Source organism: Primulina eburnea, chromosome 1 (genome assembly GCF_022965805.1).
Source record: "Primulina eburnea isolate SZY01 chromosome 1, ASM2296580v1, whole genome shotgun sequence".
NCBI lineage: Eukaryota > Viridiplantae > Streptophyta > Magnoliopsida > Lamiales > Gesneriaceae > Primulina > Primulina eburnea.
This window is the reverse complement of record NC_133101.1, coordinates 60,741,549-60,766,573: the sequence shown is the minus strand read 5'-3', so window position 1 is coordinate 60,766,573 and position 25,025 is coordinate 60,741,549. Positions and strand designations below refer to the sequence as shown.

The window sequence follows — 25,025 nt, the reverse complement described above, 5'->3', positions numbered from 1 at the left end:
TCATATATTTGGTATGTTCAAATTCGATCTTTGTGAATGCATGCCTTTGTGATTATTATCATTCAAAATTTTTATGATGAATAAATGGCGGCTTTGTGAGAGATTTGTTTTGAGAATGAATGCAACGGAAACATTTTAATGGATCTCTAACTAATTTTCTACTGATTATGTCTTTTTTGTGCATTGTCCCCCCATAAATATGTAGTGTACACCTTTTGCTTTACCATTAATTAAAATTGGGTTTCTTTGAAAATTTGCTTTGTAGTTAGTGTGCAACGAATGAAAGATTATTTCCAAACTCTCTCTTCGATCAAAAATGAAAATGGACTAAAAACATGAATATGAGATGGTTTGCATGCTATAATGCAATTATTGGATGCTTGGAAGTTGGAAGATGAGGTCCTGTATAATGTAAAATTTGGAGGCGCCTTTTAACAAACAGACACTTCCTTCCGCCTATGTTTAATCTAGTCCATTAGATCATAGTCTAATGGTCAATATTGCACCCTTCATAAAGCATCTGCTAATTTCCGAAAATCTACGCATTTTTTTCACTTAAATGTTATTAATAAAGTAGAGATATTTTTTTTTTAAAAAAAATAATAATAATAATAAGAAGAGACAGAAAATTTCTTTAATACTAGCAATATAGCACACACTTTGTGTGAAAATTACATAAAATATAATAACGGAAGGAAAAATGATAAAGAACATGAAGAGCTATTTAATTTTTGGATACAAGTATTTTAGACTGTTAGATTTCCCCTGTTGAGACTTCTCATTTCGTAGCTAAAAACACGTCTTAAAAGTGATACAGGGAAAACTCTAAATCAATAATCTGAAGATGAACTTGAAAAAATCTCATTCATGTATTAAACATGTGTTCTGATTCTATAAGTCAAGAATGGTGAAATCAAGTATTATGAGACACAAAGAACTCAAAAACTCTCTGCACAGATTAAATCCAGGAGGATGAGAGAATGGCAACCCTGCAACACATCTTCAACCAGCAAGCAGCTGAGTACACAGATATCAAAGAAAAATGTGAGAAAACAAAAAAGTATGAGAGCGAGAGACAGAGAGTGTGTGCTGAGTGAGAGAGGTGTTACCTCAGGATGAAACCACTGAACTCAACAGTAACACCCGGATCATCCAGGTTAGTTGAATAAAACAGATTTTTGAAAAAATAGTGCAGTAATTCAAGTTATTCAGGAAATAAAAGAAGTACAATCTTTGTCTAAATTTAGACTGTTAGATTCCCCACGGTTGAGACTTCTCATTTCGTAGCCAAAACTTTTAGTCCCCTGTAATTGGCAAGAAATATCATGTCATAGCTACTTCATGCAAGCACTTCAGAAGGGTAATAATAACAATAACTAATGAAAAACACGGGTAGATGAGTTCAAAGCAATAGGTTTTAAGAACAAGAAGGTTCCATTTTCTGATATTTTATTCTAGAGAAAAGATGAACTTACTTTTGTGTTAATTTCCTTTAGATTCTCCAATGACTCCGAAAGCTCTAATTGTTTGGATGCCGTCGCAAGCAAGGCCTACACACAACAATTTATCTCTGTAAGTCATAGTCATCAATCATTTCAAGGACCAGACTCAATGGAATCAATTTATGCATATCATGTTAAAGACTGAACCATTAACTATAACTACACATAATACTTTCTTCTGTCTTCTGTAAGTCGTACTTAAATGATTTTATGCGGTCCAGAGATTCAAGTAGTATGTCATCTTTTTCTGGTGGAATTCTTGCAGGTTTTTTCAACAGTTCAGTCACCGCATTCTCTAAATGCTGCAATTTCTGGCAGCATGGATGGAGAAGCTCCACAGTGTTTGTCTGTGCAAACTGATGATCCTGAGAATTCCTTGATGATTTTCTGTTGCAATCTCGTTATTTTGCTCCTTGAATAATCTTCCTACCAGCGCACCGTACAATAGACATACATATGCAAGTAGTCTGAAGATTACATCTGTCAATGTTGTAGTGATTGATCCCTTTAATAGCCTTGTTCGATAAGCCAGCCTAGTCAAATCTATATATATCAAGGTCAAGATTTGTATCTGATGCTAGAGATACATGTAAACTGCTTCACAACAAACTATTAAATACGTCAATGACCTGATACTGATGACACTTTCATTCTTCTAGAAATTGATGGCAACTTATAGATTGCAGAACATTGTAATGCTGCACTAAATGTTTTGACCGCAGATCTTGTCCGTCCGTCACAGATTAGTCGTATACATTCTAATTTCTAAGAACACAAGAATGAAGCTTCTGATGAAAAGTACATGTTTCAAGCACCTTAGTCTTAAATGCTAACTATGCCATAATGTTGCTAAGACAGCATTCCAGAGGTAAATAATAGAATATGAAAGAAGATAACAAATCAGCTCTGTGTTGATGGCACAGCCCTCATGTTCGACGGAACGGGACGGATGCAACACGAGGTACGAGGGATGAGTTGATCGGTTTCATATACGAAACGGGGATTTAACGCGGAATTGAGTGCACGCGGACTGCACGGAAGAAGGATTTGTGGTTGAGGACTTGTATTAAATGTTTGTTTCATCCCTTAATTCATTCTCATTCTTATGTTATTCTGCATGAGTAATTTAAGACTTCACTGATTGCGAAAGCAAGCACAGGTATGGAGACGGTATCTGAGTCTCTTCCCGCTCCTCAATGAAAGACTATAAGAGAGATCGCTATAACTATTTTTATGAGAAATTTCATTAAGTGTGCAAATCAGTTAATTATAAAATTTCTATTTTAATTGATGTTAATTTTGTACATCACTTTTAAGATTGACTTATTATTAGTCCATCACTTAATGATCCATTTTGCGACTCACCAAGACAGCTAACATGGTCACCTCTCGCCCAAATATTGTCTCGTATTGTCCTGAGTCAACAACCAAAAAGAAAAAAAAAAGAAGGAAATAAAGATTTTTACCTTAAAATAGTTAGCCATGTGGCATTCTTCAAATAGAGCAAATAGATTTAAAATTGTGGTCCGAGGGTCCAGTAGTAGGGGAGGGAATGGATATATTAGTAAGATGTAGGAAGAAGGCTAGAAAATATTATCTCATTCTCATCCCACACTCAGCCAGACTTCTCTTTCTGCCTCTTTATTAAAATCTGGCTACCTCTGTTAGCCGCAGAACCCTGTGAAGGCAAAAAAATGAGAAGCTCTGGAGACTCGCTTGGTAAACTAGATCACTTTAATTTCCATTCATTAGGTGTGTAGAACAAGATAGTGCCGCCAAATGATGAAACTCTCATAGCATGAGCATCAATAAAATTATAGTCCTTAAAGTTGCTAATCAGTAAAGAATCACTTTGCTCATTCCCACCCACTTGATTCTCTGAAAGACATCCATTTGACAGGCTGATCTTTTAACAAACGATAAGATCTTCTCTCACCTCAAGAAGTTGCATACAAGTGAAGTGCATGATCACATTTACTAAATGAAATATTCCTCCATCTTCAAGCGTGAAACGGAAAGAAAATCTCGCGATCTCATATTTAGACCATGCCAAACATGAAATCCAAATAGTCTTTTGTTAAAATAGTGAGTTGTTTCAGGGAAATATGGCACATCCTGTAACGCATGCCAAATAGCCTTACTCATACTAAATGATGTCTTAACCTAACACTTATTACATTTGTACAATGTGCTCTCGCTTCCATGGTATGATGTGAAAGGGGTTTTAAGCTAGAAGCTTGAGCAATTTCAACCCACTAATTCTGTTCAGAGAAGCGAGGCGCATAGTTAGATTTCACACAGCCTAAAGATGAATAAAGTAGGTAGTCACACTTATCAGTAACCATATTCACTTCCAAATGATTGGCTTGAAATCATCACTGCCAGGAAAGCTTATTGGAACAGTACTTAACTAAAGCACTAAAAGAGTGTTGGAAAGATCTTTTACTTATTTCGAAGTGATTTTTTTAGAGATTATTCTGGTAACGTTTGCAAAAGCTTATTGTAAATGTTTCGTAACTTTTACATATAGTTTCCAAATATTTGATTGGCTAGAAGTTCAGAAGCACTTCAAATAAGCTCTTGCTATTAAAGAAGTGAGTGAAAAAATTAAATAGGGAGTGTTTGAAAATAAATGTTCAAAGCCAATATAAGGTATGATAACGGGTATTTATAGAGTGAATAGGGGGGGCATGCATGGAGTAAGTCATTTGATCTGTTTTTATCTTATCTTTGATAAATTATAAATTTGAATAATATATCCCGAGATTGTTTCTTTATTACGAAATATTATTTGAGAGTTCAATATAGAAAGGGCTCCATTCACCGCCTTATTGTCCTGAGTTCGGGTCGGGCTCCGTTTATGTGGGTTGTTCTGGGATGCCACGCTAAACAGTTCAAACGGTGCCATACCAAGGAACACCTCCCGAACTCTTTAGTTTGTTGTCTTAGTCTGTGTGCATGGGCTAAAATATTTCTGGACTCGGATCCTGTAAGCCTAATTGCCTAATTCGGGTCGGGTCGAACTTATGGAGTATCAAAATTATTTATGTTTTTTAAAATGTCTTGCATATGATGAAGATAGAACATCGCAATGAAGATGATGGGGTCAAGATGGGGTCAGACACTTAAAATGAGAACACGCATTTGGAGCTTTTCCAGTGACTGGTTTCTTCATATTTCCTTGAAACAGAGCCCTTCTTCCCTCAAATGGCGGCCACGGTTCTTTTCTTTGCGGAGGTTTCCGAGCATAACACCAACAAGGATTGCTGGCTCATCATTAATGGAAAGGTTCCTTTCATGAGATGGGTTTTTGGTTGTATCCATGTCTTCTTATGTTTTGATTGATATACATGTTTTTTCAGTACCATCCCGTGTTTCTCCATATCATGGAGACATGTTTATGATGTGGAAGATCGCCCTGGTGGTGATGAGGTAGGTAACATTGTTTCTTGTTTCCTAATATTTTATATTATCATACACACATGCTGGTGGTTTAACCATTTGGCAGGGAAGGACGCAAGCCAAGATTTCGAGGCTGTCGGAATTCTACGTAGGCGATGTTAATTTGTCGACAATTCCAACCAAGATCAACTACAGGCCGCCAAAGCAACCACACTACAATCAGGACAAAACACCTCAATTCATAGTGAAGTTGCTCCGATTCTTGGTTCCCCTTTCTATATTGGGCCTGGCTCTTGGCATTCGATTCTATACCAAACGGGTTTTGTTTTTGTTTTTCCTCCGAGCCCGATATAAAAACAGGCTGAGTTACACATTGTAGCTGTCTAAATTACTGGGTCCAATTCATATTTTGTCGGCATTCCTACACACGCACACACATACATATGTGTGTGTGTGCATAATAAGAATCACAAAGTATAAATAAAAAAATATGATAAACAAAAACATATTTTTCTTTCTTTCTTGTTTTTAACACAATACATCTTTACAAAAATATCTATATATTTTAAGAGCTATAAAATATAACAAAAACTTGTGTGAGACGATCTTACGAGTTATATTTTGTGAGACAAATTTATCTTATTTTGATCATCCATGAAAAAATATTACTGTTTATGCTAAGGATATTACTTTTTATTGCGAATATCGGTAGAGTTGACCCGTCTCACAGATAAAGATTCGTGAGACCGTTTCACAAAAAATCTACTCTACAAATAAATACATTAAATAAAGTCGTGCATTTTTACTACATTCAGAATAACATTATCGGCTTTCGACATTTTAGTTTCCTTGTGAATGATTTCACATGCAAGTAGATTTTACTAAAAATTAGCAATATGAGTGATCAGCTATCAAAATAAATCACGTGGTTGTATGTGAATAGAGTGATTTGACTTCTAGAGGATGATTTGATAAGTGTATTACGGCTTATTCTATTTTATTATAATTTAAATCTCATTATTTATATATATAAACAAGTTTAAAATGAGATTTTAAATCAATGAGATTGGAAAAATGTAATAAATTGAAGGGGAAACAGTTAAAATGAACTTTTAAATTTGTCTATTTTGTATTTTTTAAGTCTATTATGTGTTTTAGTTTTGTTAATTAGGTTTTATTTTCGGATTTGATTTTTTTTTTTTCCGAGAAATGTGATTATATTTAAAAATTTAAATACAAAAATCTATATTTTATTAATTAAATACGTATAATCTAATATATGATTACAAGGCACACGTAGTGTCTACAACTGTATCTTTTTTGACGTTTTGAAGTCTTAAAGTCCAATTTTTAGACAAAGCATGGGAAAATAGAAACGAGATTCAAGGATCGAGTTCCAGTTCGGAACTCACCTGCGCTCTGTCTTGTTTAAGATCCCATTATTGATTGCACTGGAATATGCGTTGATTTCAACATATTTTGCCTTTGGGCTGCTAGTTCCTCTTCTGGGTTTTTTTGCTTTTCTTGGTTAGATTTTGCTTTCTCTATTTTCTTATCTTTGTTGTTTGTATCTAATTATAGGCGAAAATTTGAATTTCTTTTTCCCTTTATTGATGGATTTCGATTTGCTATTTTTGTTCGTTTCGTCCCAGGTTAATTTTTCTTGGAAGAAAAGCGTAAGAACGTTGAGTCGATTTTTTGTTTATAGATTCCGAGCTAGCTAGTCTATTCTAAGTGATGGGAGGAAGTTTAAATTCTTGATTTTTATTTTATGGGGAGCTTGAGCGGATCAGTACTGGTCCTTGTGTCGTTTCGCTATTTTTGTTGGTTGGTTTGGCAAGGATATTACTAAGTTTGTCGGAATTTGATGTGAAAAAATTTGAACTTTATCATAAAAACGTGATATATGGATCCCGAACTATATTGGGTTTTTAGTTATTTACCATGTGAATCTTTTAGGAACATATGATTTTCAAGTTGTGTATGTGATTGATATTTCTAATTTTGTGCCCAAGTTGAAAGACTTTACTGTGATGTGACTGGAGTTATGCATTACATAATCCCTGCTCTGGGCTTGTGAAAAGGTTATGTAGGAGTTTTTTACTGAATAATATAATGTTAGATTATCTAATGGGAGTAAAAGGTGTTTTATTTACTGATTATGTGGAGTGAAGAGATTTTCTGATTGCTTGGCTTTTCTTTTCTTGTGTTCAATGTTTTTGGTTGTGCCGCTGCCTTTATGGTGTCTCTTTAGGTGAAATTTATTGGTGTTACTCGTAATTGAGCAATCTTTGAGTAAGAGGGGTTCCCTTTTCAACTAAAAGCAATGATCTCCACAATTTTTATTCTCTAATAGAACCAAGATAGCTGTAACTATGCTTAGGAATCAAGTATGAATACACAGCTCATGTCAATGTGCTGGGTGCTCCTGTTTTTGTTGCTTTGTTGTGTTCTTAAAGTAATGATTGCATTCAGGAAAAGAGTAAGGAAATTTTGAGATCTTGGTTGGTGGTTCTGGCTTTGAATATTTTCGAATCTTGATTTTGAATAGAACTAGAATACTTAGTGTCCGTGACAGCCTTTGTTCATACTTTTCAGTGTGAACCTAGGCCATCCTCCCCACACGGCTCTTGTTTAAAGTGAGTAGAATCTCACTTGAATCTGATCAATGTTGATTAATTATTTGTTCAAAGATAACATTTGCAGTTCTATTTGTGATTCTTTGACTTTACTCGTGGCTACATGATGTTAAAGTTGCTCTTCTATCTTATTGTGATACAACCAGATGAATTTACAGCCAGAATCTTTAGCCATTTTCTTCTTTTATTTACAGCTTTAGACGAGGAGCATGCCCTTTTTATCCAAGACTATATAACAATTGTTGTGCTCCAGGATTGTTGGACTTTTTATTTTTCTCTTCGATATTGTGGGGTAAAAAAACGAGATTTTAGTATATCCCCTCTTGAAACAAAACAAGTGTAATCCATGCATATATTTGAATATTGTTGCATTAAATATTAACTAATTCAACCGCCCTGTTGTGGTAATTTAGTGTTTCGCTTGCATATAATTGAAAATGGCCATCTCAATCAAACTTAATAAATTTCCATTGTACAGATACCTTTCGTGAATTGTGCTTGTGTTGATTGCACAGTGCCATAATGTTAATGGTTACCGTAATTAATTAGTAGCTTAAATGAATAGTTGGCACAGTCAAGAAGCATCGGTTTTTTTTTTTTTTGTCATCCCAAGTGGATAGAAAACACTGAATCCTAGCCAAATTTTGCAGAACTTAAGCAAGACGTGTGAATTTGTTTTTGATGGGTTGTACTCTTTTCACCCCAAAAAGTAGCTGCCGCTCAGCGAGTGTTATATATTGTCTCCAAAGGAATGCTAATTAACTCTCGTTGAAAGTAGAGGAAAACATATAACTGAAATTATTTATATACTTTATGAGAAGTGATCAGTTAATGTGTGAGGTACTTAGTTGGCTTATTGTTTAGAAATATGAAAACAAGACACCACTTGGCCAATGAGATATGAAAATATAGTATGTATGATACGTGGATAATAAATTGAAAGATACGGATAACATAAATATTTTTAACCTCAATTATTGTAAAGAACTCGAGCCAAAAGTGTGGTGAAACAGGGATGTCGAGTCGCACCGAACGATGCCTAAGTTGAGAAAAAAAGAATTAATTGAACTATGTGGATCGGTTATTATTTTGACACCCTCCTGTCTTTCGCGTCTTCATACTTACAACAATTTTTAATTAAGTAAATTTTTTTTCTTAATTCATTTTTTTGTATTTCTTAATGGACAGACTCATAATACCGATATTTGGAAAAGGAGGAAACAATGACCCCTGTAGGTGGTACTTATGAAGGAGTAGTTGGATCTCTCAATGGAAATTACGATATTGCACCTGAAAGTGTGGAACTTAGGGTGTCTCCTCGTAGAAAAGTTTCGACTCTTACCGGTGCAAACCGTGGCATAGCATCAAATACCTCAGTTCATGAACTTTTGGAGTGCCCTGTCTGTATGGGAGTTATGTACCCCCCTATTCATCAGGTAAGCTGTCATCTAATCTAGTTACGGATTTTTTGCTTCATTTGTATTCTGAACATCTAAAGGAGCTCCAAATAAGACTGTTTCACGTTTAGTTTAAACTGTCTTTCAGTAAATGTTAATATGGTAAATCTTGTAAGATATCACTTATTGTTCATGTATTAGATGGTTTAAATTTTTTTCTAAATAGATGGTGTAGAATTTTAATGTTCTCTGAACCTGAGGAGTGCATACTACAGACTTTTATAGTCAGTCAGTTTGGAAATTTTCCCTATTAAATTTAGCTATTCCCATCAAATTTGGCCACACTATATTTTGTTTAACTCTTAAATGCTAAGTTTCTAATGTATTCTTTTCTACCATGTTATTATTTTTAAATGACATGTTCAGTTGTCTAAACTTGCAATAAAACATTACTTCCGTACACGGTCATATATCGTAATATCAAGATTTTAAACAAGTTATATTCTAATTTTTAATGCACTTACTGGAATATTATTACTGAAGCAAGAGAAGCGTAGAGTTTTTCATTCACGTTTTTGTTTCCGGAGAGCGTGATCATGATAATACAGATTTTCTTAGAACAAAAAGGTAACTTGAACTATATTGTGTGTATCGAGCGTAAGACTTTGCAACTATGCTCTTCTACGCTGCTTTACTGGTATAGTTATCATTTGGTTATTATTGCTCCCCAGTTAATACATTGTGCAGAAAAGTAGAATATGGGCTACATCATCACAATCTATTTTCTTCATTTGAAAAATGTACAATTATTATAGTTAGATAGATACCATTATGCTGACAAGAAAGCGACATCATTTTTCCCATTCCAGTGCCCAAATGGCCATACTTTATGCTCCAAGTGCCAGTCGAAGGTGCATTGTTGTCCAATATGTCGGCACGAGCTTGGGAACATAAGGTGTTTGGCATTGGAGAAAGTTGCGGAATCACTGGAACTGCCGTGCAGATACCAAATCCTAGGTTGTCAAGATATACTTTCCTATCATAGCAGGCTAAGACATGAACAGAATTGTAGGTTTCGTCCCTACAACTGCCCATACGCCGGAGCTGACTGTCCCGTTACTGGTGATATTCCATTCCTCGTGGCACATCTCAAGAGTGATCACAAAGTTGATATGCATGATGGGTCAACTTTTAACCACAGATACGTCAAGTCTAATGCCCAAGATGTTGAAAATGCCACATGGATGCTCACAGTAAGGGATCCATCTTTCATCTTGTCCCTGTATTTTTTGGATTATAGTTCAGTTTTGATCTCGGTTTCTTCTTTTCCTTGCTGAACAATAATTTTAAATGACGTACCGGATTTCATGTTTCTTGATGGTCAATGATACAAGCATCTTGCATCATATAATGACCATATCTCGGAGAATGGAAAAAGTGATGTTACTCTTGCATTTATGCAGGTTTTCAACTGTTATGGGCATCAGTTCTGCTTGCACTTCGAGGCTTTCAGTATAGGCATGGCCCCGGTTTACATGGCATTCATTCGTTTCATGGGGGATGATCATGACGCTAAAAAGTTCAGCTACAGCTTGGAGGTTGGTGGAAATGGCAGAAAGATGACATGGCAAGGAGTTCCGAGGAGCATTCGTGACAGCCACTCAAAAGTTCGAGACAGTATGGACGGGCTAATAATTCAGAGAAACATGGCCCTTTTTTTCTCTGGAGGTAACAAACAGGAGCTTAAGCTGAAAGTGGCCGGACGCATTTGGAAAGAACAATCATAACTTTTTATATCCAAATTTTTGCGTTATCTTAGTGCTATGTAACTTAACCAATAAGCTTATGTAAAACTAAATCTCAAGTATTTCTGTCATCTGAATGTAAATGGCTTACTTGCAAAAGTGGATGGATTTGCTATAGTCCCTGAATTGAACGAGAGAATGATGCGCCAGGAATGGGAGAGTGGCTGAAGAATTGTGGTAATTTCTTTAAATGGCCCATTCACTTTGGATACTTGTAGTCCCCCGTGTAGTTCGGACCATTGAACACTCCCGTGTACCATAGGATTTGCTGTAACGTCGGGACAATGATAGGTGGTGGATATGGCTGCAAAAGAGCATCCAGTGCGTCAATATATCTGAAACTTATTGTTCACCCAACTCTTATTATAATACCACATCCATCACGGATCTTCAGATTAACTTGGCTTAGCATTTTGTACAACATATGAATAACAGTTAAGTTTTTATGTTTAAAATTAAAATTGATATGATTAATAATCTCATAAATTGATGTGATCAATGGGAAGATTGGCACAAACCCTTTCCCAAAATGGGAAATTTTTTATTGATTTCACTGTCTATTTAACATCAATATCTCAAATTTAAGATCTCGGAATTGAGATATAATGGTAACAAAACATCTTTCAAATTTAAAAATATTGAATAATTCTAAATAATGAGGTAACTTTTGCTCATTTATCCTCTTGTAGCGAATAGACTGGAATTGTGGATTGTATTCCGGGCCTTGCTCCATCTCGTGTTGCAGATCTTCCAAGCATAATAAGAGATCAAGAAATGGCCTCCGCTTTCCTAAAAGTACAACTCCAAGAGTCCAAAGGAAAATATCTCATCTTCACTGCTATTTACCATCTTGAATCCCAAGCATTTGATGCTTTCGAGCAAAAGGTTGCATTTTCTATCTACAATATCGGACAAGCTACCTCATTTTTAAAATCCAAAGCCATGACGACGATCAACACTGCGACTGATAAAAGCAACACCAATGCCATTGCCAGCTACTTGAAATGGTGGAACCTCCAGTCTCCTGACTGGGTATATTGTACAGTTCATTTGGCAGTTTCTTTCCCGTTTCGGCAGCCCAAATGGACGAAATCGTGACCGGGTCGAATAAAAGAGGCGTACCTTTCTTGCTGGTGATGCAAAACGAAACGAATCGGCTGCAAGAAATTTGTGGAGATAATGGATTGTTTGTGGAGTGGTGTGATCAAGTGAGTGTGCTCTGCCATCCTCGTGTTGGATGGTTCTGGTCGCATCGTGGGTGGAATTCGACGAAAGAAGCTGTGTTAGCAGCCGTGCTCCTGCTTGCTTTCCCTATAGTAATGGATCAATTTCTTCATGCAAATATGATTATTGAGGATTGGAGAATTGGATGGAGGGTGGAGAGGGAGGAGTTCGGGATAATCACTCGTTTGGTTCGATTTTTCACTACAAGAAAAGTGGGTTTCCGCAGCGTGCAATGTGCGCCGCGGAAAGCTATCCACAGCGTGCCACGCACGCTGCAACGCACGCCGCAAAATTGAAAGCCGTCTTTAGTTTCAACTATTGGCAGCGTGCGGTTTACGCCGCGGTTTATTATAATAACGACGTGCAGTGTTTGCTGTTGATAGTTCTATTTCGGCGGCGTGCACAGCGCGCTATGACTAAACGTATTAACGGCGTGCAAACAATGCGGTTGATAGTTATCTTTCGGTAACGTATTAACGGCGTGCAAACAATGCGGTTGATAGTTATCTTTCGGTAGCGGGCATCGCATGCTATGGTTAAGGTTATCAACGGCGTGTAAGGCATGCTGTTGTTATGTTGAAGAATTGGCAGCGTGCATTGCAGGCGGCGGTTAAAAGTATCCAAGGCGTGCATAATATGCTGTTGATAATTGATCTATTGGCAGCGTGCAAGTGCACGCTGCGATTAAAAGTATTTCCAGGTGGCAATGCAAGCTCTAATTGACATAATCAATATTGTACAAAGCGTGCTATCGATTTGGTTTATTAGCAACGTGCAACACATTAACGTTATTTTTATTATTATGAACCAAAATTGAAACAATTATATCGAAACTCAAAAGATTTATCACACCACATCCAACCAATTACCAGAATAAAAGCATGTAATAAGATAACATAAAAACTAAGTAATTAATGTAAATTCTCCTTTATCCAATAAAACAAAAAACTTGATAAAGTAAACAAAATACTCAGTAATATGAAGGTTTGATGCAATATTGTCTCTAATTCTAGAACCAATAGAAACTGTATCAGTCACACAAAACGATAAATTTAGAAAACCATGCTACTGTGCTTCCAACAGCATCATCCAAAAATATCATTTCAGAATTCGGTCGAATCAAGTCTACCTGCTCCACAAGAACTTTATCAACCCAAACTTTCCAACAAGATCCACCAAGAGGAACATGATGCACTTTTACCGTTGAATCTGTGGATGCAATTCGACCTTCAGCAACAACTCCATCACCACACCAATGAAGCAACTTACATTTAGTATTTTCAGGGATATCTCCATGACTCACATTCTTTAAATTTGACTGCATATAAACAATACAAAGTATTAATTATGCCATATCTATTTTATAACAAATGTGGTTTAGATAACACAAACTTTTAAGATAGTTACCCGAGATGCAGCTTGATGTTGGTTCACATTATCAGCAGTACCACTTTTTTTGGGACGATTGATATCACAACCGCTACCAATATCATTCCCAACCCCAATACTGCCACCACTACCAACCTACATATTGAGATAAAGCAAAAAATATCTCAAACAACAAATCTCCAATGTAAGAAGCTTCATTAAATTACTTCTACTGTGAGGTCACTAGAAAATCTACTGTGCAGAAGAAGCACATTGACAATCACTCGCACAATAAATAGATCATTTTTTTAACATCAGCAATCAGCTTGTTCTTTTAAAAAGCGATGGTTTTTACCTTCTCAGATTCGTGAATACAACCATTTACAATTATTTATGCAAAGACTTTAAAAAACATGGCCACTGACTCAGAGGATAATAAAGACCAAAAGGTAGTTGACAGAAAAGCAAGAAGAAAACAAATGGTTCACATCATTCAGCCATAAAGAGCACACAATAACACAAGCGACAGAACTTTGTTTAATTACTAACCTGTTCTTGCTCATTTTGTTGCCTCATATTTTGGAAAACAATGGACCTCATTTGTTGCACTTCTTGTTGAAGGTTGTGCATCATACTTTGAAGTTGTTTAATAGTTCCATTTTGTTGCAAAGATGCTCCAACTTTTGAAGGTGTAACTCCAAAGCCCATTCCTCGCACTCTACCTCGAATTTCCTTCCCAAATACAAGGCTAATTGCATCCTCAGCAATGTTAGCAGTGTTTTGAGATTCAGGTGCACATTCTTCTATTTCTTTCTGCAAATTACAAACAAATAATTTTTGAGAAAATAATGAATTTAAGTTGACCAGTTATTTTCTGACAGAAATAATTTTACTACCATTTTTTCTCCAACAGCTTCACCACTAGGTTGTCCATTTTTCTTCTTATGGCCTTCCACCCATACTTTTGTTCTTGTAATTGGTATATCAGCAGAACTTGTTTGCTCCTTGAGTATGAGGCATATAGAAATATATGAAAAATTCATTAGGAACATAATTCAAAAAAAAAATGTATCATTACAATTAAAAATAAGAAAACTTTGAAAAGAACTTTTCATAAGTTTTTTCAAATAATAATAATTACCATAATGTGAGCTAAACGGGCATAACCTCTCCTGCTCATTGTGTGGTTGTGTCTTTGCTTTTCCCTCATTGCCTTAAATTTTCCACTCTTTTCCTGAAATTAAAAAACATATAACATAGTCATATATAATTGATTAGTCACATGATTACTAAATATTAAAGAGCAAGAATACTTGGCACACGGGCTTTACAGATAAGGTTCAGTTTAAGCTTATTGGTATCTAGGTTGCATTTTTTGTTTATTTTGATATATTGAATTGGTATGCTGGAATGTTTTTTGCTGATCACATCTTTATGCATGAACCAGTGTGCTGGAATGTTTTTTGCAAGTATGTTATTTTAGTATGCTGGAATGTTTTTTGCAAGTATGTTATTTTAGTATTTTCCTGATCACATCTTTATGCATAATCACTTTTTCCCTCTACTCTTTCTAACAGTCGAAGTCCCTCACTGTGAAGGGTCAATTACTGACAGCCACACAAAAGCTAAAAATCAACCAAAATTTATAAACAAATCCCTATCCAAAATTTGTGGGAATCTTGAGATGTGAAAAACGAAATGAAACACAGATATGTATTCACCCAAATATTATTTGATATTGTCTTGTGGTTGTTGACTGTATTTTCTTTGGTTTGCCACAGCTATGAAGATTGGGGGGGTGAATGAATTAATTGTGGAGGAGTACTCCTGGAGACAATATCAAATAATATTTTGGTTAATGTATCCACAAACTTAACCTATAAATATTTAAAGCCTTGTCCCCAAGATTAGCTGCACTGTTTTGGCAAAGAGAGTATATATCTGATGTGATCTTAACAACAATAGCTAGAAAGACAGGAAAGATTTCTATTTGAACCTCAGCATATTTGAACTTCTATATGATTACAAAACTAGCATGAAATATGGCTCATTACCGTATGCAGTGATCCTTAGCCTAATTTTATATAAACAGATTCCACTTTCTTAGTTTTCATTCTTCTATCCTTTCCTCTAGTAAACTGTTCATACACCAACCATGCAGTAACCACACAGTAACCACAAATCACACTTTGCTTAAAAAACTCAAATGTATGCATGTATCAAAAAAGTGAAGAAATCCATAACAATGAATTGATACTTACTTGAAATGCTGGTGATAGTGTCTTCTTTACAAACAAGTCCCATTGGTTTTGATCCATAAATTCGGGCTTCAAAAGACAAAGATCTCGTGAAGCCACTCGACCATCATGAACTTCTCGTATAAGTATTTGGAGTTTGGATTTTCTATCACGCCACAATTTACCTAACTTTTGAAAGATTGAATGTTTCTCCCACTCCTCAACTTTATAGTTCAACTACACATTAAAAAGCATAAAAATATTTCTACATTTTGTTATAAAATAGGAATACAAAAACAGTGATAAGCATTACCTGAAGACAGCGCCACATCTTATTCTTCATTTCCTCGTTTAAGTCATTCCATCGATCTAATGTATATGGCACAAATTCTTTTACCATGCAACCTAGAAAAGAGGCGTACTTGACCGAATTATCTCCAATTGCCTGTCCAAACTCATTACGTTCCAGATCTTTGGGCTGTTGTTGGCCACTAACCAAATTAAACTTTGATGAACCTCTTCCTTTTTTCTTATTAGTTTTGGCGTCATCAATTAGCTCTTTATCACGCAAATATTCTGATGAATTAGGTGGAGTGTTGGAGTCCCCTCTCGATAGCTTATTAGCTATATTTTCCTACAAAATATCACAAAGACATATTATAATGTAAGATTGAGACTTTATTAAAATTAAAATAATCATAAATTAACAAAATAATAAAATATCACCTGAACTTCATCTACAGATACCTTGCTGCGTTTTTGGCCCAATCTGCTCATTTTTTAATGCTATATACGAAGAAATAATCAAACACGTAATATAACATGATAATTCGCTGAAATAAAAAGAAAACAAACAAATATATTGCAACAGTAAATAAAGTGTAATGGAACGTTTTAAATTAACTATAAAATCTAGAACCGAAAATTTCAATCACGGATCAGTCACGTCAATTCCCTCACACTCATTTCTCGCATACGGTTCTTTCTCAGTAATGTTAATCTCAAGTGTGGACACATCAAGAGGTGTTGATGATGTATAGGCTTCCTCTTCAAGCAAACTCATGTTATGCATACCCCGAGGCGGCGCTTTCAGCAACACATACCAGTTTGATTCGTCATTGTCTCTAGAATAGAATACTTGTTTTGCTTGTGATGCTAAAATGAAAGGATCGCCTTCAAAAGTTCTTAGACCTTGGTGTAAGTTGACCAGTGTAAAACCATCTTCCATTTTGATTCCAGTTTCATGATTTGCCCAATCACACCTAAAAACGGGAACTTTGAAAGAATAGTAGTCTAGTAAAACAATATCTCGTATAACTCCATAGTATAATACTCTTCCAACAGTATGTGAATAATCATTCGCACTAGACTGACAAACAGTATCTGCTTCAATCGAAACACCACTATCTTGTGTCGACCTTTCAACATCAATTGTGTGGAATCGATATCCATTTATAATATAACCCATATAAGATATAACATGTTTTCTTGGACCATGTGCTAGCCATTGAATTCTGTCTGATGAGTTATCACAAACATGTTTTGATAACCATTGAGCAAATGTTTCCATATGTCGCTTTTGTAACAATGTTTCATTAATTAAGAAACGACGATCTGTTTGTTTAAGCTCCTCAATGTGCATCCTATTTAAAATCATTAAAGGGTGATTATTAGAATATATGAATTATGTAATAGACAAAGGCTAATATGATATGTAATTAACTATACTCACTGTAAGTAAGGCTCAACTTCAGCAGTATTGAACAACACATATCGATGTGCAGCTTCCAACACATGGTCTTCTAAAATTTTTTCTGTTCCTTGAGAAATTGGGCGACCTTCCACTAATCCATTCTCCATATCCTGATTCCGATTAGAACGGATACCAATACTCGCCGCTTTTTCTATATAAGCACTACAAAATCGCATTCGTTCTTCTGCAAGGTAACACTCAGCTATGCAACCCTCTGGCCTTGCTCGGTTCTTCACATACTCTTTAAGTGTTTTCATAAATCTAAATAACAAAACAAATTTCACATGAAACTAGTGTTTGTAGAAAATATAAATTCTTTGTATAACATAATATTGGTCTAAAAATAAATTAATATTTATTACCTTTCAAATGGATACATCCAACGGAATTGGACAGGCCCACACAAGCGAGCCTCTCTTGCTAAATGAATTGTCAAATGAACCGAGATAGTGAAGAAAGCGGGTGGAAAATACCTTTCCAACATGCAAAGAGTTTCAGCAATATTCTCCTCGAGTTGTTCTAAACGGTTCCTGTCTAACACTCTTTGACATAATTCATTGTAGAATGCACACAATAAAAATAGAGCACTACGTGGACCTTTAGGTAAAAGACTTTTCAATGCTACTGATAGCAATTGTTGCATTAGAACATGGCAATCATGAGATTTCAGCCCAATAAGCTTATGATCTTCTAAAGAAACACAGTTACCAATATTTGAGCTATAGCCATCAGGTAACTTTATTTTCTTCAATCTAGAGCAAAATATATTCATTTCTTTTTTAGACAATGTGTAAGGTGCAGCAGGCAAGTGAAACATATTTTCCCCTTTCTCTTGAGGATGTAATTCTTTTCTAATGTTTAAGTGCATCAAATCTTTGCGAGCATTCACACCATCTTTGGATTTTTTCTTCACGTTTAACAATGTGCCTATGATATTTTCGCAGACATTCTTTTCAACATGCATCACATCTAAGTTATGACGTAGCAGCAGTCCCTGTACGTAACCATTAACAGATTTCATAGTATTAGTTCAAGATTCATAAAAGTTTATGAACAAAAATACAAATTTATAAAACTTGATGAATAGAGAGCAAAATAACTCACACTCCAGTATGGCAAACTGAAAAAAATTGACTTCTTCTTCCACATTTGATCTGATTTTTGTACATTTTTTGAAATATCATGCGTTTTTCTCTTTCTCTTTGCATTATTGAGATTCTGACTCCTTTTCTTTTTTCCCCAGTCATTTTCAATGACTTTTACCGCATTAAAAATTTCTAAGCCAGTCAAAGTCCTCGGTTTTCCTTTTCTCTCTTTTTTCCCATTAAACCACTTCTTTTTCTCACGAAACGGATGATCAGGAGCAAGAAATCTTCGGTGGCCTAAGTATGAAAACTTTCTACTATACTTAAGCCACATAGAACATACGTCTTCACCACATATTGGACAACCAAATTTCCCTTTTGTGGCACATCCAGCTAGGTTTCCATAAGCTGGAAAATCATTGATTGTCCACATCAAGATAGCCTTCAGATTGAACATTGACTTGCTAAATGCATCAAATGCCTCCACACCTATGTCCCACAACTCCTTCAAATCCTCCACAAGAGGTTCCAAGTACACATCTATATCATTTCCCGGTTGCTTTGGACCTGGTATTAGTAATGTTAACATAAGATTTTCCTTCGACATGCACTTCAGTGGTGGAAGATTGTAATTTACCAAGATAACCGGCCAACAACTATATCTTGAACTAAGGTCACCAAAAGGGTTAAATCCATCTGTTGCAAGACCAAGACGAAGATTTCTAGGATCTGATGCAAAAGTAGGCCACTTGTGATTTATTGTATCCCAAGCTACTGAATCAACTGGATGACGCATCATATGATCTTGACTTTTGTGATTGGAGTGCCAAATCAAATCTTCAGCCATTTCTTCTGATTTAAACATCCTTTTAAATCTTGGTATCACAGGAAAATACCTTAGCACCTTTTCAGGAACTCCTTTACGAACTTTGAAGGTAACTTTGTCCACCTTCCATCTTGAGGAACCACATTTGGGACATGAGTCTAATTCTTTGAGCTCCTTTCTAAATAGACAACAATCATTTGGGCAAGCATGAATCTTCTCATATCCTAAATCAAATGGTTTCAACAACTTTTTCATTGAGTAAACATTTTGTGGAAGTGTGGTTTGTTCTAGTATTTAATTACCACAAAACTAATGTGGCATATTTTAATTTTGGCAGTTGCTAAATTCTTATATCGAACATGTGGAGGAAAAACAAATGAGTGTGAATTTTAGACTGAAGAAGCTGCAAGAGAAAGTTAAGGAGCATCAAGAAAAGGTAGGGGGAAGGTATTCTAGTGATGGAAATGTTGGCTTATTTATCTCCTCATGACTTTATTGTAATATGCAGGTTTATTTTTTTACTCCAATAATATTGAAAATATATTTTTAACAAAAAAAGTATAATAAAAAAAGTAATAAACAGCTGATCCATGATTAGCTAATCCATTTGGTTTAAGCATTGAACTTAGCTAATCCATGATTAGATTGTTATCTGCTATCCTTTGTTGTTCACTTATAATGCTAACCAGCTTGTTTACATTTTCGAAACTCCATCTGGCAGATACAAACTGTTGCAAGAACAGCTGCCATGCATCCCAATGTTTGGATCGAAAATGCTGATCGCTGGGTTGCCGGATTTCTTGAGATGTTTGAAGAAGGTTGTCATAAAATGGTAAGCAGCAGTCTTAGCAATTCATTGGGGGTGGCATTCAAATTCTCTAGTTTCTGAACTCAGATACATCAACTCTCTCGTATCATTCCAAACATTTATTTCTCAGGGAACGACCATTAGGGATCGAATTCAAGAGAGCTTAAGAGGACAACGGGCAAGGCGTTTCTTGCCCTATGATAGCAATGAGAGCGACAGTGAAGACTATTATCAAGACGATTTATAGGCAGAATATTATGAACACTATGACAGTGATGGGACGAAATGAAGGTGTCATTTTAAGAAGAACATGACAGTTTAACAAATACAATGGAACGAATCAGTCATATTCATTCGAAAAGTAAAATAACCACAGCCAAAGCATCACGAAATTCAACGAAAAAGAGACTAAGATTACAAAAAATCAATCATACAGAAATATCAGAAACTCCAACGTTAGACAGCTAAAAATCATCCGAAAAACACAACAAAACAGATCATAAATCGATTATTATTAATTTTAAAAAGGGAAAATTTACCTGCGAAATTGGAAACTTTTGAGTAAGCAGAGGTATAAATCGAGCGATAACCGCTAGAATTGGGAATAAATATTAATAAATAAGAAACACACAATAATGACAGGAAAATCTTATTACACCCACAGCAAAGTTGTATCTATCATACAAGTGGCTTTTCTTCCATACATAACATTAATAACTGGAGCGATTAAGTTATTTTAGAAGGAAAAATTTGTCTATTTTTCATTCTAAAGACTTGCATACAAAAAAATTCTCGATGGAGTTATTGAGAAAAGAAAGCATACTTGCGTGAAGCGAGAAGCCACAGCGATTGAGTGAAGTGAGAAGATCGATTGAGTGATTTCGAGAAGCACTGAGCGATTGAGTGAAGGAGAGACGATCGATTGAGTGATTCAGAGATTTGGGAAATAGAGAAGGGCGTGGGGGCGTGAAAAAATTTGGGAAATAGAGAAGGGCGTGCGCTTACAAAGAAAATAGAGAGGCGCGGAGATGTGAAATAAAGTTGGGAAATTGGCGCAATTTTATTTCAATATTATTAATAGCGGTCAGAGAACACTGTAAATAATAATTTCCACAGCAAGCTTTTAGTTCGTTGTTAAAAAAATTATTTACAGCGTGCAACAATTGCATGCTATTGTTTGAGCTAATATTAACAGCGCGCATATGTGTGCACGCTGTCGTTTATATAATTTATTAACGGCACACATAAATGCGTGCTGCGGATATTACTATCGGCAGCGTGCTTTTAATGCACGCCGTTATTTCTGTCAGTTGTCCAATATTAACAGCGCACATATGGGTGCACGTCGCTAAAAGTACTATTCGCAGCGTGCTTTTAATGCACGCTGTTGATGACGTGCTGCGGAAAATCATTTTTCTTGTAGTGTTTATTAAATCAAGTCAATCCCTTTTATGAATGATTAGGTTATATTAGGTAACCCCTAAATTATTTATCCCACTCTTAATACCTCTTATTTTTCCAATTTTACCATTCTCTTATATTCAAACTCACCACCACTTCCCATCACCGACCGCCGCCGCCACTGCCACGACCGCCGCCGTCCGACCACCGGCCGACCGACGGCGCCAGCCGATTTTTCAGGCCGTCCGGCCGCCGCCGCCGTCGCGAAGGAAAAGGACAATTTTGTCTTTTCATTAACAAATTCAAAATTATCCTACACTTAAAAATCGTATCAAACATAATATTATTTTACACCATATATTACAATCCTACCACAATCATTTTCTTTATCATTTACATGTTAATCATTAATTTATCATATCTTTCTAATAAAACGTAGCCTCAGTAATAAGTACTAAAATATATGTATGATTTGTGAATAAGATAAGATGGTCAACTTGACCGAACGCTAACAATGTCGGGCTATGATTTCTTATTAGGTACACGTCCAGCTACTGAACTCCACTTAACATTAACTGTTTTAAATACTTAATTTCTTTTATATATATATATATATATATATATATATATATATATATATATAATCCGGGTAAGTCTGACATGATTTTCGTGAGATGAATTGACTCGATCTATATCTAAAATGAAAAATTATAATTTTGATATGAAAACTAATATTTTTTATAAAATATGTCGAGTCGGATCAAATAAATTTCTTAAAAAAATAACTAACGAGAACTTTTCGTTTTTTAGTTTTTGTATTTTTTTTTTTTAGAGTGGGCCGGTAAATGCTTGCTCCTCTCTCCAATTATTGGTTTTTGTTCTTCGCACTTTGTCTTTCTTTATTGTCTTATCTCATCGATTTTGCAGATATCGCTTTAAATTTGAGCTACGCATGAATATTTCACTTGAATGGATGGATGTTCTTCGAACGAGGGTTGGTTACACTGTTAAAGAATGTTAAATTTTTGAACTGTAAATTTTAAATTATGGAAAGTAAATGTTAAATAACAGTTTTTATAGAGATTTTTGTAAATATTTCATTGGATAAACTGGTGCAACAGCAGTTTATATACTCCCAAATGTTCAAAGTTCGAAGTACTGAATAGTATTTTTACTGTTATACAGTTCAAGCTCTTGCTAAGCAAAATTCAAAACAAAAAAAAAATGGAAAAAATCAATATTAAAAAATCTAAGAAAGGTGGAAACATAAATGAAAATGAGAGGATTACATTTGTTTTATTATATAATCCGATAGCAGGGGTATCCAATGTTCTGAAAGATGTGTATTTCATCATATCCTATATTTTTTGCCCTTGAATTCCGTAAATGCTCTTCGGATTGGGAAATCTCATCACCTTTGCCCGCAAATTAAGCTTCCGAACCCTGAATTTTCAATTTTCAAGAAATATATCAGTTTTTCTTCTTTTTCTGTGAACTTATGTCAGGTTTTCTAGTTTAAGTTCAGTGAATTTCATCAGACAGCGAGCGGGCCAGTAGTTTCAAATTCTTCCTTAACTGGTCGTTTTCCAAGAAACCCATGTTATATTTCTGCTGAATGGCCACCACCAGCGGCGGCGCAGGCAGATTGAGCTCGCAGAACTTGCGAGACTTTCTGAGAATCAAAGAAGACGACCATCACCACATCCTAATCAACACAGCCACCACAAACAGCGCCGTCGAACGGAACTCTATTTCCGGTCTAACATTAAGCGCCATTCTCGGAGATAAAGTGAGACCACCAGCCGAAGAGCCGCGGCCACGTGTCCAGTCTTACCGGACTCTCTTAGATATTATCCAAGATGATCAAGACCCCCTCGGGGAAGACAGCGGACAAAGCTGGCGACAGTTGACGGAGAGGCTTCGCCTCAGCTCCAGCGGCTCCGGTTTGACCTCAGCAGCCCCCAGCCTCACCGTTAACAATACCGACGCCGGAAATCGCATGATGCCCTACCGGCTCTCCAGATTTTCTTCCAATTCGACTGAGCCCAACATTTCAACAGAAAGAGCAACCGGGAGATTTGAGCGCACGAGCTCAATCCTCCCCATGAGAAGATTGCAAAGGGAAGTCGATAACATCAACCAAAACAGTAATCCAGGCGAGGGAGGCGGCGCCGTGGAAATGGAACAGCAGCAGCACTCAGGGAGAGTATCTCTGATGACGTTGTTGGCGGAAAGGGATGCACATCTAGGACTAACGGACGGATCGATTTATATGATGGAGGAGGAAGAGAAAGGAATTGATTTGGAAGAGGTCGCCGGCGGTGGAGGTGGCGGAGGAGATTACAATTGCTGTGTGTGTATGATTAGGCGGAAGGGGGCGGCGTTTATTCCGTGCGGGCATACATTTTGCCGGCTGTGCTCCCGGCAGCTGTTGGTGGAAAGACGAAATTGCCCCCTTTGCAATGCCCCGATACACGAAATTCTTGATATCTTCTGATCATCAATCACCCGTTGCTTTTTTTCCCACTTTTTTCTTTCCATTGTGACCATTTTACAATTTCTACGAGAAAAAAAGGAAAAAAAATTCATTGCTAAGATCTTTTTTTTTTTTATTATTATTTCTCGGATTTGATTCTTTAATTTTGTCTTATGTTGATATCTCTTTTTTCCAAATTTCTCATAAATTTTATAGTTTTCTACTAATTTTTGTCATAAATACATCGAATTACTATGATTAGTAATAATTAATATTTTGAAAACATGATTGTCGAAAAAGTCTATTGCTATCAGACATTCTAGACTTTTTATCAAATTTCTTATTTGAAGATAATGAATACGGATCTATTAATCTATTCTACCTACCTTTGGATACCATTGGAAAAGTTGATCCAATTGTGGTAAAACAATCACATTAGAAGATGAAATGGAAAATTCCGTCAGCATATGTGTCATCGTATTAGTCGATTGTTTGATATGGTATAGATACGATATTATAGATTTTTTTTATCAACTCTTCGATCTTTGTCCTAATAGTTTCCATGTATTCAAAATCCATGTATGGTTTGATGACTGCTTGCACCGTCAATAAAAAAAAAAATCTGATGTAATATGAACTTTCTTTGTATTTCTTTAATTTTTTAAAATTTCATCTCTTCATTATTAATTATTTTTGTGTATAAGAGATTTGATAATATTGATAATAGATTAACAATTCAAGCTTTTCGTAAAATTTGGGTACTGCACATTTATATAACATGAAAATTTAATTTTTTTTCCTGAATTTTGTGTTCAAGTCATTTAAGATGGAAACATGGATAGATAGTCAAGACAAGTAGCTGTCGAAAAAGACATGGCACGCACCCTGGTCCAATAAATGTATACCATTTTCCAATCGCATGAAAATATTAATAATCAATATTTTAAAGAATTTATATATTATTGATAAAGAAATACATGTTTAATTAAGTATTTATGCCTTTTCTGATTAATCAAAATTACCTAACAAATATAAATGTGGTTAGGATAAATCACTTATTTTATACAAAAGTTGTAGTTTTTAGCTAAGACGTGATTTTATT

The 25,025-nt window shown here is 35.6% G+C and overlaps 4 protein-coding genes across 13 annotated transcripts; 3 read left to right on the top strand and 1 right to left on the bottom strand.

Annotated features, from left to right (window-relative positions):
* The first annotated feature begins 6,218 nt into the window (after positions 1–6,218).
* LOC140836714 (E3 ubiquitin-protein ligase SINAT2-like) lies at positions 6,219–10,862 on the top strand. Of its 2 annotated transcripts, XM_073202445.1 has the most exons (5): positions 6,219–6,431; positions 6,557–7,543; positions 8,732–8,979; positions 9,810–10,193; positions 10,404–10,862. In XM_073202445.1, exons 3-5 carry the CDS (start codon positions 8,767–8,769, stop codon positions 10,725–10,727), a joined length of 921 nt encoding a protein of 306 aa, XP_073058546.1. In that variant the 5' UTR covers positions 6,219–6,431; positions 6,557–7,543; positions 8,732–8,766; the 3' UTR covers positions 10,728–10,862. The 2 variants fall into 2 exon arrangements, with proteins under 2 accessions (XP_073058546.1, XP_073058538.1); XM_073202437.1 differs by lacking the exon at positions 6,557–7,543.
* A 2,031-nt stretch (positions 10,863–12,893) lies between these two features.
* On the bottom strand, positions 12,894–19,521 carry LOC140836668 (uncharacterized). 9 transcript variants are annotated; one of them, XM_073202385.1, is made up of 9 exons: positions 17,307–17,425; positions 16,301–16,360; positions 15,888–16,208; positions 15,599–15,811; positions 14,479–14,571; positions 14,234–14,341; positions 13,887–14,150; positions 13,377–13,493; positions 12,898–13,287 (listed from the first exon to the last, which is right to left on the bottom strand). In XM_073202385.1, the coding sequence occupies exons 2-9, from the start codon at positions 16,349–16,351 to the stop codon at positions 13,000–13,002; spliced, it is 1,455 nt and encodes a 484-aa protein (XP_073058486.1). In that variant the 5' UTR covers positions 16,352–16,360; positions 17,307–17,425; the 3' UTR covers positions 12,898–12,999. The 9 variants fall into 9 exon arrangements, 7 of the variants coding, with proteins under 7 accessions (XP_073058496.1, XP_073058486.1, XP_073058478.1 ...); XM_073202377.1 differs by lacking the exon at positions 17,307–17,425 and adding an exon at positions 16,466–16,592; XM_073202412.1 differs by lacking the exon at positions 17,307–17,425 and adding an exon at positions 16,466–16,591 and having other exon boundaries at positions 13,037–13,287; positions 13,418–13,493.
* A 4-nt stretch (positions 19,522–19,525) lies between these two features.
* LOC140836706 (choline-phosphate cytidylyltransferase 2-like) lies at positions 19,526–21,054 on the top strand. The gene is made up of 3 exons (XM_073202426.1): positions 19,526–19,674; positions 19,960–20,070; positions 20,177–21,054. The coding sequence occupies exons 1-3, from the start codon at positions 19,615–19,617 to the stop codon at positions 20,291–20,293; spliced, it is 288 nt and encodes a 95-aa protein (XP_073058527.1). The 5' UTR covers positions 19,526–19,614; the 3' UTR covers positions 20,294–21,054.
* Positions 21,055–22,633: 1,579 nt separating this feature from the next.
* Positions 22,634–24,124, top strand: LOC140836660 (uncharacterized). Its single transcript, XM_073202346.1, has one exon. It carries the CDS (start codon positions 23,063–23,065, stop codon positions 23,942–23,944), a length of 882 nt encoding a protein of 293 aa, XP_073058447.1. The 5' UTR covers positions 22,634–23,062; the 3' UTR covers positions 23,945–24,124.
* The last annotated feature ends 901 nt before the right edge of the window (positions 24,125–25,025 follow it).